The sequence below is a fragment of the Globicephala melas genome, chromosome 12 (genome assembly GCF_963455315.2).
Source record: "Globicephala melas chromosome 12, mGloMel1.2, whole genome shotgun sequence".
NCBI lineage: Eukaryota > Metazoa > Chordata > Mammalia > Artiodactyla > Delphinidae > Globicephala > Globicephala melas.
Window position 1 is genome coordinate 4,945,705 of NC_083325.1, and position 16,536 is coordinate 4,962,240.

General features: G+C 43.6%; 2 protein-coding genes and 1 non-coding gene across 11 annotated transcripts in view; 1 reads left to right on the forward strand and 2 right to left on the reverse strand.

The window, feature by feature from the left end:
* Positions 1-3,296, reverse strand: part of TMEM182 (transmembrane protein 182) — a 395,595-nt gene extending 392,299 nt beyond the window's left edge. For all 8 annotated transcript variants that reach the window (XR_009566205.1, XR_009566203.1, XR_009566204.1 and 5 more), the window contains exon 1: positions 3,114-3,296. The gene's annotated coding sequence lies outside the window, so the exon portion shown is untranslated. The remainder of the gene's footprint in view (positions 1-3,113) is intronic.
* A 65-nt stretch (positions 3,297-3,361) lies between these two features.
* Positions 3,362-16,372, forward strand: LOC115843085 (uncharacterized). 2 transcript variants are annotated; one of them, XR_009566164.1, is made up of 4 exons: positions 3,362-3,573; positions 8,453-8,496; positions 9,116-9,233; positions 14,006-16,372. It is a non-coding gene; the product is annotated as an uncharacterized protein (transcript). The 2 variants fall into 2 exon arrangements; XR_009566165.1 differs by lacking the exon at positions 9,116-9,233.
* The window catches only part of SLC9A2 (solute carrier family 9 member A2), an 87,295-nt gene continuing 82,515 nt past the window's right edge, over positions 11,757-16,536 (reverse strand). The window contains exons 11-12 of the mRNA XM_030838694.2: positions 15,361-15,451; positions 11,757-14,335 (exon numbers count right to left, since the gene is read on the reverse strand). Coding sequence (XP_030694554.1) covers positions 13,965-14,335; positions 15,361-15,451 — 462 coding nt within the window. The 3' untranslated portion in view covers positions 11,757-13,964. The remainder of the gene's footprint in view (positions 14,336-15,360; positions 15,452-16,536) is intronic.

The following is a 16,536-nucleotide window of genomic DNA, read 5'->3' on the forward strand; positions in this document are numbered from 1 at the left end:
TTAAATAGGTTGATTGTGTAGTATGTGAATTATATCTCAGTAATGTTGTTTCAAAAAAAAGAAAGAAAAAACACAGTCTGAAGAGACAAAGCAATCGTCATAACCAAACCCAGATATGACACAGATGTTGAAATTATCACACAATGAAATTAAAATAATTATGATAAATATGTTAAAGATTATGTTGGGAAAGGTAGACAATATTTAAGACCAGATAGGCATCTTCAGCAGAGATGTAAACTGCAAGAAAAAATCAAATGCAAATTCTAGATATCAAAACACAATAACAGAGATGGTGATTGTCTTTGACAATTTCATCAGCAGACTAAACATAGACAAGGGAAGAATCAGTGAACTTGAAGACAGATCAATAGAAATTATCCCAGCTGAAATATGGAAAGAAAAAACTAAACAGAACACATCATTCAAGGTCTAATGGGTAATAGCATTAGGTCATGCTACTGCATCACTGGAGTCCCGGAAGTACAAGGCAGAAAATGGGGCAGAGAAATATCTGAAGAAATATGGCTGAAAATGTTCCTAAATGAGAAACACAGCAAATAACAGATCAAAGAAACTCAGACAGTATAAAGCAGGATTAATACCAAAATAGAAAAAGCACACAAGTAGGCCTATCATATTCAAACTGCTGAATATCAAAGAAAAAGATAAAATCTTAGAGGCAGCCAGAGGGAAAAAGCAAATTACCTACAGAAGAACACAGCAGACGTATCATCAGATAATATACAAGGATGAAAACAATAGAGTGAAATCTTTTAAGGACTGAATGAAGAAAAAACCCACATCTCACTCTAGAATTCTATACCCTTTAAAAGTAAAGGAAAAAACAAGCCTAGTCATACAATAAAAACAGGGGGAATTCATTGCCAGCACATAAGATAAGAAATGTTAAAAGAAGTTCTTCAGGAAGAAGGAATGTGATATAGATCAGAAAGTTGGTTCTAAACAAAGAAAGTAAAATTGCTCTCCTTCTAGTTTCCTACAGTGGAATCCTGGATTATTGATTTTAGATCTTTTTTCTAACATATGCATTCAACGCTATAAATTTCCAAGGGCCACATTTGTTGCATCTGCCAAGTTTGATAAGTTGTATTTTCACTTTCATTTGGTTGAAAATATTTTTTTAAATTTATCTTGAGAGTGTATCTTTGACTATGCGTTATTTAGAACTGTGCTGTTAATCTCCAGATATTTCTGAGTGTTTCAGCTACTTTTCTGTTACCTTGTTTAACTCCATTGGGATCTAGTTCTAGTACATTTTTTCGTAGATTCCTTAGTGTTTTCTACATAGATGACCATGTGGTTTATGAATAGGGACAATTTTATATCTTTCTGTCAAATACAGAATGTCTTTTAATGTCTTTTATATCTTGTGCTTGCCTACTGCATTCAGCTGGGAAACTGATGAAACTCACTGGGAAGCCACCAGAGGGGTGCCTATGGAAATGGCCAGAAGTTACTTGCTAGGGCACCTGGGAGGTTCCCCTGGAAAGCAGCTGGGATGCCCACTGAACTTGCCGCCTGTATGGGTGCCACTGAACCTTGCTGGGGGCTAAGGAACACTAAGTGTCTCACATTCTCCTGGCTACCACACACAGCACACTAGTCTGGAAGAGAAGCTCCTTCCCCATGCAGTGTCCCTCAGCACGGTCTATTGCCAGAGTTTAACATCATGCCACCTAGCAAAGGAGATATGTTTACAAGGTCCAGCTCCAGGGTCACACAGCAGGGCAATAAGGCGTGTATTTGGAGCTAAGAGCAATAAACTGAAAACTGGCACGGTCCATTCTTCGGTACTCAGCTTCCAAATGCACCCTTCTGTTCACATTTCAATTTTCATAAAACAACTCTATTTTTCCACCTAACACAAGAAAAAAAGTCTCAACGGTCGTTGCACCCATTCTGGCTCTATACATTACTCAATTACTCCTCAAATTCAGTCAGTCTTACTACATTTTCTGTTACCTAAAGACTAAATTGTAAAGTTAGGCTCCAACTGCTTGTATGTAAAATTACACTTGGAAGAAGACAGAAGAAGATTAGCATACGCGAACAACCACATGTATAACAGAGAGAAAATATGCAAAGCTTCTACAAGTCCTCACTTCTGTACTGGGCCCGGGCCCAAGGTCCTAGCTGATATCTATGGCTTCCTTCTTTTGCTACCTATTTCTTTTTTTTTGCCAAGGTTCTTTATCTAAAGGAGAAAACTTTTCTAGAGATTTCAGAAACAGTAGTAATGTTAATGACCTAATTCAAATTGACAACAGCATGACAATTAACATATAAAATTTCATATCTATAAATGAAGCTTGAAACTAAGTGTCCCTTAATCAACTTATTCCTGGAAACAGCTATTATAGGAATAACAAGAGACACTGATTCCAAAACTGAGATTTTTTTTCTTTGATTTTTCTTTTTTTTTTCCTACTTATTTCTTCCTTCACTTGCCCTCAGCCTAAACATAAGCTGGTCAGGGGTCTTTACTCCATGTAAGGATGAAACTCTTCCTTCGCGAGTTCAGGAACTGATTTTCCAGAGTTCTGCTTTTGTTTCTATGTTTCTGGAATTTTCCACATAAAGTCCTTCCTCACTCCACTGTACATCACCCAATTTCTCCTCGCTAACCAGGCTCCATAACTCCAGCCAGGAGAGGTACCCCTTTTGCTTCCTAACGGGTTGGTAGCACCTGGAGGCCCAAACGTCCATATGACGGCCTCCTCTCCTCTCAGTAGCACCTTTGTTACGCCCCTGGTGGAAGCCCTGCCCTCTTGCGATGGAAAACCTCAAAACCAGGCGGCTCCAACTTGCCTAAAGGACAGCGAATGTTCCAGATGTGAGTTCCCGTCGCGGGCCCCAGAGAAAGCGCTCGCGGCTTTTGTAGAATCCTCACAACTCCAGGAGGCTGGTCCACACTATGTCCTCCTGTGTTTCAAGGGGGCAAACCGAAACCGGGAGGGGCCAAAGGAACTTTCTCCAGGTCAGTCACAGCCAACTAGAGCCCTAGGTCTGCGCATCTTCCCACCGAAGCCGGCGCTACCACCTAGGCCCACCCCTACCACTCCTCAGGTGAAGCTCATTATCTCAATTACCTCCAGCCCTCCAATAGCATGGGCGGCGGGCTCTTTATCCCCAGGATACGCAGAGCTTCATCATCACCGTCATAAAACCAGCGCGTCGTGCACACACGTCCACTCCCCGGGCGGGACGCGAACCAGCGGGAACCTGTGCAGACTCCCCGCGCCGCGCCGGCTTAGTAAGCACAGCCCAAGAAGGCCCGCCCGCGGCGTTCAGCTCTGCGCAGGCGCAGCCGCTCGCTTCCGCCTAGGGGCGGGGCCAGCGCCGCGGGCCTGTCAGGTGAGCTCAGCCCCCAGCGCGTGTGAGCCTACGGAACGCTGGGGCTGAGGCGGCATGGCTCCGGACCGGGGCCTGGCCTCGGCGACACCGTGGCCGCGGGAGAAGCCCAGGACAGGGACCCAGGCGGGGGCTCCCGGCCCCGGTACCGTCGGAGCCCGTCGCTTCCTGCTTTGTCTCTACCTGGTGGGATTCCTGGTGAGTGCGTGCGGGGCTGGGCGCGAAGTGCCGGCTGCGTCCGCGACCTGGAACCCGATCAAGGGTGCTTTTCCTTGCAGCGGTCTGCCTGGTGATGCCTCCCTACCTCTCAGTCCCGCTCTTGCCCCGTAACCCCCTTCGCTCTGCACCTGACCACAAATGAGGCCTGCCCTTCGCGCCTGCACTGGGTCCAGTTCGCGCTCCCCAACCGCAGCCCCGCCGTTTAAGACGCTCCAGCACCAGCTTCAGGTGTGACTCGGTGACCGAGTCGCGCTCGAGGGTGACCCTGGGTGTTAGATCCTGTGGCAGGTGCATCACCTGCAGCCTGGACAGCAGGGGCGCTCGGGGCAAGCTTGGGGAAGCCCAGCCGTGCAGTAGCTACGGGAGCGGTAGGAACACACAGGTCCTTTTTACCAGACCAGGTGGGGAAGTTCTGTTGGTCACCCCGCTTGGGCAGAATTAGGTACATTTTCCTTAGGGTTCCTGGTAGACTGGAATGCTTAAAAATGCAAATCACAGTGAATTATACACATCTGCCTTTCGACAAACTTTATATATTGCACAAGGCAGGTTCGGTTTTGTTACGACTTGTGTGCGCGTCCTGGTTTAATAAGGACAATTATTAACTTCCCATGTAGAATGGGAAGATTAGAAAACTGAGTGTATGGTAGGGTAAGCCATCCAGCCAGCTGGCCCTCCATTTATTCATGGAATTTATGAAAACCTGTTACGGGGTAGGGGTTATGGAGCTCCAGGCACTGTAATACACATTCCCAACCGGGAAGACCCTGCAGTATTACTAACTGAGCTTGTGTTGGTAATTCCTGTGCCATTATATGCGGGAACCCTACATCTGCCTCTTCACCCCTCTTTCCCCAAGTCTAGGCCTGGTTCAGTTGCCCTGGTTGTGAGCTAATCCGGGTTAGGGCAGCCTTGGGACAAGGACCCAGGAGGATTTCCTCTTTGCTGGGCCTGGGACTTCATCTTGAAGACAAAAGGAGCTGGTCAGTTTTAAGTGTCAATGGGAGGAGGCTGCCTTCTGAGGCCTTGAAGATGGTCCCCAAGGGCACTGGGTCCTGGCAAAGAGGAATTACTGTTTGCTGCCCAGATGCAGGTGAAGATCACGACTCCCCAGTCTGATGCCTGACTCGAGTTAGGATGCTGAGCTGTGCTTAGCTAGGAGAGGAGTGGGGAGACAGCCTCCTTCCCCATCCTCAGTGCAAGGTGTTCAACAGTCTGTAAAGTTTAATGTTGAGCTAGTAGTTGTTAAGACAACGATGAAAGCATGTTCATCAAATCCCTTAGACACAGAACCATGAGACACCCAGGGAGGGCAGCGTTTGCACCAGGCTCTCTGTCTCCAGTTACCGTGGCAGACCCCACCCCAGGCTCAGTGCTTGGGTTCAGAGCCTGGCTCTCCTTCTGATCCCATTTCTTTAATCTTAGTTCAGTCTCAGGATGTGGTGCCTCTTCAGCCTTCCAATCCAGTCACCCAGAATTCAGAACCGTCCCCTATGGGTGGTTCTTCAAATTTGGAAAGGGAGTTCTGTGTCATCCATGCTCTGGTAGGGGATGGGGACCACCCTAACTCAGATGGTACTGGAATCTGACTCTGCCAGATGAAAAGGACCCTTACCTGGAAAGTCCAGACCAGGGTTCAGAGAGTTTTGGAGACCAACATGACGAGAAGGCAAAATAGTTTGAGATTTTTAAAATAAATTTGCAGATCATTCACTATGACCTTCCGATACAGATTTAAATATTCCAAGCTTCTCGTATGTTGGCTACATGCTGTGCACATGGCACAGCCTAATCTAGCAAGCCTGATGGAAAGTTTTAATAATTTTAATAATTAGAAAGAAGCATTAGGTCTCTAATATCTTAAGGAGAAAATGTAAGATTTCCCAGAGTTAAAAGAGAATAGGGAATTTTTTAATGGAAAACGTTGTAAACAATTAAAATACATGCCACTTTGGGTATCCTTGAAGAATCTAAAGGCTCTTTGTTAGCTAACATCTAAGGAATGTTATACATAATTTAGTTGTTATTTTTAATATACCTAGGGATGTAAAGACCCCTAAGACTTTTAGGAAGATGGTTTCCAATTGGAAGAGGAAAGGAATAAGATGAAAGCATTTGCCAAAATGTTTTGTTTTTAGCTCTTATCTGTGTTTCCAGGTTTTAATTTGTTCGGGAAGGAAGACTAAGATGACCCTCTAGGTACTTTTTGATTAGCATCCTAAGATGATGCTAAGATCTATGATTGCGGTCCTTTCTTTCCTCCAGATACCCGGAGAGATTTAGATTCCATTTAATCAGCTTTAGTCAGGTGATAATTCTTTTTTTAAAAAAAAGATAATCCACTAATCAAGAAATATTTGGGTTCCTACCCTGAAAAGGGTCCTAAAACTTTAGAATGTGTTCATCAGATATCACTGAGAGAGGTAGATGTTCCCCGAGAAGGGTTTAAGTGGTCCCCTCTCACCTGATTTCCTTATAAATGGTTATAAGCACATGACCAGTTGCCAGATTTGAAGTGCACTCAAAAGAGGGTGGTTTTGAAGAAGCTATGGCTTCAGAAGAAGGGAGAAGCTGCCTTTTATAGTCATGGAGAAGTCAATTTTAAAACAGAACTTCCTGAGAGGAAAGAGCTAGCAGCCGGCTAGAGAAAGATAATATTTTTCAGGCTAAGTGTTAAAGTAAGTCTGTTATGAGTTGCCGTTTTCATATTTACCTCCTATAGATTTCAGCCTGACTGCTTACAGCTTCCCCTCCCCTTCTTATTTAGAATAATCGTTTGAAATAAATGACAAGTGGTACTGGGAATTTTTTTGGGAAAAAGAATCTTGTTGGACAATTGAGTTTCCTTTTCTGAAAAAGCCAGAAAATTCAACAGCTAACTGATGTATTTTGAGTCTTATAAATCATCAGCAGGCTGATGGGGCAAAGCTGATAGTAAAGCCCAGAAGAAATTGGCTCAGAAACAGAGGAAATTTTAAGTAGTCTTAAAATTGAAATAATGAGCCATGGTTCTGGTATTATAAACGTGTCAGCTATTTAAGGTCACTGGATATTAAGTATATGGCCATTTAAAGCTGTAACCATGGAAAAGGGCCCCTAAGAAGCGTATTTGGAAGTTCGTGTTTCTATGTTAGGTTAATGTACAGCCACCAAGAGAAGGAAGCAAAGGATTAATTGTGGAAGAAAAAAGATATTTCTATTTAACCAGGATTCCAGGAAAAGGAATTTGGGTTGAATATAAAGAAAACTCTCTGTGTGTGCAAGATGTGTTTTTCCTCTCCTGAACCAGTTGTAGCAGGTAACCAAGTGACAGAGGAAGGAAAACAAAACTTAAAGGAAAAAATGTCTTTCTACTAACTCGAGTATTAGCCCAAACGATCAGTACTTACCCCAGAATTGAAGGAAAGAGAACACGTTTCCACTTCTGCTGTGTCAGACCTCCCTCAGCCATCATGTCTCTTAATGTTCATCCCGTTTCTACCACACAGGTACTGTTATCCCCATTTTTTACAGATGGCAGCACCGACACTGGTAACATGAAATAACTTTCCAAGGGCACATGCTTAGTAAGTGATGGAGCTGGAATTGAAAACCTCTGACCCCAGGGCCCATGCACCTTCTGTGCCTTAGTGAAGAACGGCAGGCCACCCCCTAGTACACCAGCCTTCTCTCTCCTTTCTGCTGTACTGAGACTTTCCCTTCAGGTCTTACCTCGTCAGGCTATAGACGGCACATGGGTCTCCTTCCTTGACTCCGGGAGGAATGTCACATTATTTAACAGGTGCTGCTTTGCTCAGGAATACGCATGACCCCTCCCTCTTGGCTCATTTCATTACCTCCATTTTTTAAATTGGAGGAATGCATGTAGTACACGCTCCTTGAATATTAAGGATCAGTGACAAAGAAGCTAAAGTTAAAATGGATTCTCAGGGCGATCCAGGCATTTACAGGTGGCAGCTCTTGTTACACATTGTATTTGGATTCCTTGATGCCTTGAATTTGATGAGTATAGCTTACTGTAGAATACAATTTTGAGTTCTTGTTTGCTCAAAATTTTAGATGCTGTGGGGTTTTTTAAATCAGTTTATAATTAGGATCACCACTTTAAAGACACCCAGGCCTCAGTTTCCAATTTGCGTTAATGAGCGTTTTGTTGCTTAGGAGTTGTTTGGTGTTAGCACGGTCGTCCCTTTACTGAGCCTTCCTGTCAGGTCTTTTGGAGCAAGTCCAACAGTTGCTGGAATAGTAGGTGAGCAATCCTGCACATTTTCAGGGCACTGATTTTCAACCCCCCTGAACTGAGTACCTGAAAACACATCAGTCTTTTAGCTAAGTAATATCCAACGGTGAACTGAAAAGGGGATAAAATGAATTTCAGACTATTTCAGAGTACAACCCTGGAGCAAATGTAGTTCATCTTTTCCTAGACTACGTATGTTCAGAGAGGTTTCCAGGTATAGCATCACCCCCATGCCCCACACCGCCTGTGACGTCACAGGTACTTACTGAGCCTCTCCGGGGAGCTGGTTAGGCATGGACTCCTGCCTGCGGGAACCTGTAGCCTAATGTTATAGTCATGGAGAAGTCATGACTCCTCGCCTCATGCAGGGTGAGAAGGACTCTCTCAAGGTCCCTAAGGGTGACCTTTGCCTCTAGTCTCTCTCCTGCTTTCCCTCCATTTTATTCTGAAGGCCTTTTACTAAAAATTATATTAATTTACTCTTCCATCTGAAAAATTATTATGGGGTAATTTACTTTTTAAAAATGGTCTTTTTTTCCCTAATGTTTTTCTGTTAATTTCATCCATTTTTGTGATGGGTCTAGCTGATTTTATAGATATCACTTATGTTTTTTACAGGCTCCTCCTGCGGCGTTTTGCAGTTCTTTTCCAGCACATTGGTGGTAAGTCCTCTTCCACCTGGCAACACATGTTGAAAGTATAACCCTACGCCTCTGAGGCCACCCATCATGGCTGTAGTAAAATAGGGGGTTGAGGTTTACCAAAAAGGAAGTGTGCAGATGGTGAGGACTGGCAGTGCCCTTATTTCAAGAAGGATCCCTCGGTCATCTCTCTCCCTCAGTTGACCTCTGAGAAGACATAGGCCTGAAGAGATTGCGTGGCTGGATCTGAAAGGACTCGCTGAGTCAGAATGAGAGCCTGCTTTTTAAATTGTAACATGTTTTTCCCATGATTCCCTACCAAATTTGTACTAGGAGAAAAGAATGTAAACAGAAGTTATTACCAGTTTTGTTTGTTTCAATTAATTGACAGTCATCAAATCCATTCAGATCTTAGGATTCTATTTGAAGTTGGGCCTTTTTGAACTACATGGCTTATCAATTATAAAACTTAAGTGTATAGACGGAGGAGCCACTAGGAGTGGTGGGTTGTACACCGACCGCAGGGGGTAGAAAGATCCAGAGCTGACCTCGCCACTGCCACTTCTCACCACGCAGTAGTTTGCAGTTCAGAACCTGTCACTGATGCGCCCCTTCTTTCCTGCTCCTGTGTGCCCTCCAGTGCACCATGCTGGTCCTGAGGCCTCGGCGTCCAGTCATTCGTGCAGTACAAACAGAATGGTCAGTTTTGTCCCAGGGATTGATCAGCTGTGACCTTGGTCTACATAGCTGGTCTCACAGTGAGTGAACACCATGTACATACAACACTATGTTCCCGAAGAGTGGCTCATGTGTAAAATATATTTTATTATTTGTTTTTGTTATTGAATTTATTTGTTTATTTTTGGCTGTGTTGGGTGTTCGTTGCTGCGCACGGGCTCTCTCTGGTTGCGGCGAGCGGGGGCTACTCTTCGTTGCAGTGCGCGGGCTTCTCATTGCAGTGGCTTCTCTTGTTGTGGAGCACGGGCTGTAGGTGCGTGGGCATCCGTAGTTGCGGCACATAGGCTCAGTAGTAGTGGCTCATGGGCTCTAGAGCGCAGGCTCAGTAGTTGTGGCGCACGGGCTTAGTTTCTCCACCGCATGTGGGATCTTCCCAGACCAGGGCTCGAACCCGTGTCCCCTGCCTTGGCAGGCAGATTCTCAACCACTGCGCCAGCAGGGAAGGCCCTGAAACTACTTTAATACTCTTAAAAATTCTTCTTTCACAAATTCCAGCTCTCATGACCCCATTTAGTACAAATGAGAATGGTTTTGATGTATAAATATAAAAGTTGGAATTTCTGGGGCTTTCCTAGTTTCATGTGATGTATGATTTTCTCCATAGTGACTAATTAAACATTTCCGTGTAACTTAATATTTTAAACTTCTGTACGACATTTCACAGAAACCAGGAGAAGCACTCCTTTGTCAGCGTACACACATACAATTTGTTTGGCAGATACTGTAACTGGAGGCCTCATTTAAATTAGAAATTTAAGTAGAAAAAAAGCCTCGTTTAAATTAGAAATTCAGTTACCACTAGTACTTATGACTCAGCAGGACCCAATGAAATAAAAAAGGGGAAAAACATTTGAATATTTAATTCAAAGTATTCCGTTACAGAAGTGAAAATCAGAAAAGTCACCACCAGTATGTCCAGCATTAAAGTCGGCTGGGCATCTCACGGAGGGACTCTCTCCACCCTACAATACGAGGACGACGGGTCCCCATAAAACCTCTGTGACAGACTGAGAGGTCCCGAGCCCTCCAAAAGAATCAATAGGCCATGCGGGTGACCGTGCTGTAAACGTGACCGTCCATTTACAGCAGCTAGGTTAACTCTGCACACAGAAAAACCCATTCCCTGACCAGACCGGTATGAGAACTACCCACAGTTTACTGACTGTTCTTAGAGGTAGTCAAGTAGAATTTTATTTGAAAAAGAATTGTAGAAAACTAGAAATATAAACGGGATTGGAAAATGACGTGCCAGCAGAACACTGAAAACACTCGACAACTAACTAACCATTTGGGTATTTGGCCACCATCTGCTGACCGACCGTCTGAGGGTGTCAGCCACGTGGGGAGTGAATGACATTGGGAAAAATTCCAGAGGGAGCTGTCATTTCTTGTCATTTATCGTGGACGAGAGCTATGGTCCCTGCCAGGCAGCAGTTACCAGCTGGGGCTCTCACTTGCCTTGCAGGTAGGTTGAAGAAAGGACCTGGTTAAAATGTGGGATATAAAGTACCAGCAAGCTGGGACTTCCCTGGCGGTCCTGTGGTTAAGACTTTGCCTTCCAACGCAGAGGGTACGGGTTCAATCCCTGGTCAGGGAGCTAAGATCCCACATGCCTTGCCACCAAAAAACCAAAATATAAAACAGAAGCAATATTGTAAGAAATTCAATAAAGACTGAAAAAAATTGGTTCACATAAAAAAAAAAAAAAACAGAAAAACCCCAGCAAACTACCCATTTTGCTCTAAGAGTGGAGAAAAAAAAACGAACCAGAAAATCCCAGATCACCAGACAGTTCTGATTCATGAGCCTGGCTTATTCAAGCTGACGGAGGGAATCAATATTCAGTGTTCAGGCCTCAACAGATAATGTCACAGCTACATCAACTGCACAAAGAAACCCTTCAATCACCCTTGAAAGAGTAAAGTATGCACTTGGAACTAATAAAATATTAGTTCTCATACTTGTTTGTGAAATGCCAGTTTTAACATAAACATGATTTGGGCAATGCAACAGATGCAAAATGTGCTGAGACATGTAATAAGTAACTGCTTCTCGCTTCTTATATAAAGAAACATGCCGCCCCCCGCCACCAGGTAAAACGGTACACCCCGACTCCAAAACTTAGCAAAAGCTGAAGGGAGTTTCACCCTGAATATTTGGGGGCATATACAGCAAACACATGTTTCTAAAAAGTGTCAGACTTTGGGGCCAACTTCTAATCGTCTGCTAACTGACAGAACTGCTCCCAATAACCAGCCTTAGCATCACATATAAAGAAATAAGCCCTGACTTTGTAAATAGTTCAAATCAATTTTTTTGACAACAAATATGAAAGACCCATCAAAATTCCACAATCACAGTGGAACTCTGGCCGGATCAAGTGTTGTTTGAAACAAGGGAATTATTTACAAGGGCAGGGAGGTTTCTGTACTGCAGAAATTTAGATTGTTGTGACATTTAGCTAAAGGGTTTCAACTCCATACCCTCTCCTCCTGTAGTGTCTAGAAATTAATAATTTCATAAAAAGAAGTTACAGAGAAAATACTAAAGTCAAATTTCTTTTTCATCGATTTTATCATTCCACAGATAAGGAAAAATTTAAACTGATAATAAAGATAAAATGACATAAGTGTTCCTTTTTAGAAATTTACACAATGTCATCCAAGTGTTTTACCTGACTTTTAATTGGTGAAAGCTGAATTTGGTCTACGTGCTTAACAAGAAGTATCATCATAAACATTTCCATGTTTTTCTCCTTCCGTTCCAGAACGTTAGACTCCTTCTAATATTTATTAATCTAGGACACCAAGAAAAATCAGGAAATTCATTTTTAAGATAATTTTACATCTCAGCTTCCTTTTCAGATTTCATAAACTGTAACTTAGTCTTCAAACTCTCAAAAATATACATCACATCTCTTGGTGAATCATAGTCCTATAATGAAAATTCTAAATTAAAAGTCAGTTTTAATTTATTTCCAGCAGATGAAATACATATATATTTTTTATATATAAATATTTCCATTTAAAATTAAGAATTTTGGCACAGGGTCCTAAACTTGCAGTTTTCAAATTACGTCTACACTGCTTTCCACTGATCAACCTGGGAGAGTTTGGGAAACAAATCGTGCACTTTTTGAACTTGTACCTTGTGTGTTTACCCTTCCCTCTGTCTCATGCCCAACAATCTAGCAGTATTCCAAGATTTTAGAACATGAGAAAAAAAGGTAGAAGATTTACTTCACATTGGTGGAGGAAGAAGGAAGGTATAAGATTTACGGCTGAGGATTTCTAAGTACCGGATCTTTTTGTTTAATTTATTCATCTTTTTCCAGCAATTGTAGGTGGTCGCTTGTCTCCTTTGCTGTATCTCCAATGTGAACCCAAGGGACTACATGAGTGGCTTCATCTCATATCTAAACCCAGAAATTTTGAGTCTTGTTCTAGTCAAGTTTTAAAGAGGGGGTTTTTCTGGGAAGAGTGACAGGCCATTAAAATCTATCGTCTGAGAGATTCCAATATTAATCTTTAATGATCATGTTCCACTTCTTGTCTTTCTGCTGTACTTTTAAAAAGTACTCAGATGAGTAGAATTCGTTTTTAGATGAAGAATTGGAGCTACTACTTTCTTGAGGGGGGAGAGGTAAGAAATTACAGACTAGTGCAAAAAAAAGAGAACTCCCACATTCTCCAAAGTGCTTCCTGCATAAAATTCAAAACCTGAATTCTCACCAATTGGTTAAACATTGGAATATTGTTTATCCCTACTTTTATCTTTGTCTGCTTGGAGCCTCTGTCCTGGATTCAAAGTTCTAGAATGTGCTACAGAAAAGGTCTAAAGCAGGTGGCTGCAGGTGGGCGTGACAGGGGGTCTCCTGCATCCTCCTCCCAGTATTGCACAAGAGAAAACCCGGCAACCAGCTGTGCAGGCGCTGCCCTGTCATCTCCACACCCACCACGTGAGGCCAGACTTTGTCACAAGCTGGCTCTGAGTCTGGCATAAGCTGGTGTCACCCACGCAGCCCTTCTCTTTGTACCATTTAAACACGACGGGGAGATGGAATCTAGATGTCACCCAAAACACGCGGTAGAACGAGGAACAAATTGAAAACCAGCTGACTCTCATCATTTCATAGGCGCTACAGTCTGGGAGCCAGGCCACGAGGTTCTGCCTAGATGCTCTGGCTGTTGCCATCCTCAGGGGTCTCTGCTCCGTGCCGTGCTCTTCCTTAACCAACTGGCGTCAGCTCAGGATCAGGAAACACCTCCACCCTGAGCTGATGCCCCCCATCCTCTAGGAGCTGCCCTGGATGCCATGGAAAGGTGTTCTGAGTATTTTCAGTGCCGTTCACTGAAAAACTAATTGCAGATATACATATTTTTTCATAAATAAAATCTGAGGCATATATGTATATATTAAAACTTTCACCAACAAGGGTGTGTTAAAAATTTCAAGTTCTGTCCTTCAAGTTCAATAAAGGCACACGTGGCTTTTTTTTCTTCAGGCTTGCACAGAATACAACTGCTAGCAACAGGTCCTATGAGACATGTTATGGGGCTTTTGTTTCTTTGATTTTCTGCTGCTTGGGATAAGCATTTGCCCCATGGATCAAAGGCATGGCTCTACCGCCCAAGGACAGTATTTAGGTGCATAGAGGGTTGGAAGTGGATTCCCTTGCTGTGTCAGGCTGCTGGGTAACCAGCCACAGCTGGGCAGGGCCAGTCCCCCCAGGTCTGCTTTGGCCATTTCCATTAAGGCTTCTCAATCCCGAATCGACCTTTCCGGTTTCCAGGTTCTGATGCCCTTCGGACCAGCCTAGGTGGCGCCTTGGGTCGGATGCCTTCGTTCATGTGGTCGCCCCGCATGGAGCTAAAGTGGCCTTTGGAGAGGAGGGGCTGGCAGAGCACGCCTGGGGCCTGGGGGCCCCCCTCTTTGCTGTGGGCAGCTGGGGAGCTGCAGGGCTGCGCTTGCCTGGAATCAGCATCTGCCTCGTTCTTCCATTCCATTTTATAGGCCTGGGGGGCTTTCTTTGAGAACTGTTCTGGCAAGAAGCGCCTGGCTCGGGGCTGCAGGTTGAGGACGGTGGTCCCGACGTCTGGGTCTGAGTCACTGCTGTTGCCACCTGCCAGAGAGCAAAAGAAGGACAGCGTGGGCGGGCCTTTTAGGGAGAAGGTGTTACAGGCGACTGGCCAATACATTTGTGGGTCTGGCACCTGCTGTGCCCTCCCTGGGGCTCTGGGGGTCGGGCAGGGAGGCCAGAGGGCTCACCCCGACTCCAGCTGAGTCCTGGGCGCGTGCATAAGTCCCATGAGCACGCATATCCACAAGTGTGTACTCTTGCTAATTCTGAAGAGCTTCCCATGTGCCAGCCACTGTCCTAAGCGCTTTTAAATGCATTAACCTACTGAATCCTCATAACCACCCACTTTACATATGAAGTAACCGAGGTTCAAAAGATATTAGTAAGTGGTGGAGCTGGATGTCAAACTGAGACCACCTGGCGGCAGCTGTGCGCTCACCTGCCCCGTCAGAACGGCCCCAGGGGGCTCAGTTCAGTGTCTGGCTCACGGTAAACAGATCAGTAATTAGCTGCTATTATGAAGACTCTTGTCTTGATCTAGGATGTACAATCTCATGCACAGCTTTATTTCCTTTATATTTTCATAAAATGGTCAGAACACCAATATGGCTTGCAATCTACATAAAGATTACCATCGAATGAAGAGATGTTAGCCGTCATGTCAAAGCTTTAATAATTACAGCCAGAAGTCAATTATATAGTTGCCTTTATGAAAATATATTAAAATTATTATGAACATTTAAAGTTAGAAATGTTGTAAGAGTAACAGAATTAAATTTAAACCTTTGAAGACTGACAGCTTTCTATTTACCTGTTCATCAGCCACACACAGTGACATCTGCTTTTGCTACATCGAATAGAATCAAATAACTGATTGAATTACGTATAACGTGCACAGAACGCCATTCCAAAAGGATGCAACACTAATAAAAGGTCACCAAATTATTATTATAGATTTGCAAACGACTGAACTCATTCATTGTCCTTAAAAGAGAAGGAAAAATGTTCTATTTTATAAACACTAATAAATAAGTTTAAAGTCTTTTTGCTCCAGCTGTATTCAGTACCTGCATTAGAAATATTCTTTTTCTTTTGTAGCTTTTCTGGAAGCTTTGTATTTTTTGGTAAGGATAAATATCGGGAGGTTGAGGTGGAAACCTGTAAAAAAAAATAGAAAACCTTGTTTAGATGACACACATGTCATTTATTGTATGTTACGGGCTTAGAATTCTATGTCAAACCTAACCTTGGTGTTAAAAATTAAAATGTTAGCTCTAGATTCCGAAACTACTGGGTGAGGAGCTGTAGGGATGGGGAATAAATTTCCAAGTAATAGTCATTTTATTTAAAATAGGTAAAACCTCTCCTAAAATATCATGGAAATCAGTACTACTAAGGAAAACAGAAATGAAGTGGGACCCTTAGGAACAAGGTATGAAAACCACCGGCTTTTCTTAAAGAAAAGCTACAGAAACACCCACTTATAAAAGCATTGCTAAAAAAGACTTAGAACCTACATGGATAGGGAGGAAGATACATGAAAAATGTAGCATGTTTAAGTTGTATTTACTTTCACAAATCTTGAAAATGACAGAACAGAAAGTATTACTATAGCCAACGTGCTGGCACTTGTGGCATCCAAAGCCACAGTCTCTAGTTTCTTTAACTTTTAATCGATGCTGCCACATTTCACATGTAAAAAAAAATAATATTGTGCACACATAACCGTTTTGGTCTCTGACAGCTCAGTATAGAACATTATTGAGAATGAGATGCACTGCCTGCTATGTCCGATCAATCAATCAGAATATCCTTTTAAAGTGGCTTCCTTATCTATGGCAATGCCCTGGGCCAAGTCGAATGCTGAGCACACAGCATCTGAAACTCCCCTGACATGCGCACGTGCACACACACACACACGGCCTCCTAGAAGTTTCCACACATGCACGCACGGCAGCCCCCCTTCAGGCTGCACCCTCTCCCTGGAAAGGTCAAGACTCCAAATGAAGCCTGGCCCTTCCATTCAGTTTAAAACTGTACCCTGACAGGGATATCAGCTCCGTGCTTTGTGACCACCTGGAGGGGTGGGATAGGGAGGGTGGGAGGGGAGGGTGGGAGGGTGGGAGGGGAGGGTGGGAGGGTGGGAGGGAGGGAGACGCAAGAGGGAAGAGATATGGGAACATATATATATGTATAACTGATTCACTTTGTTATAGAGCAGAAACTAACACACCATTGTAAAG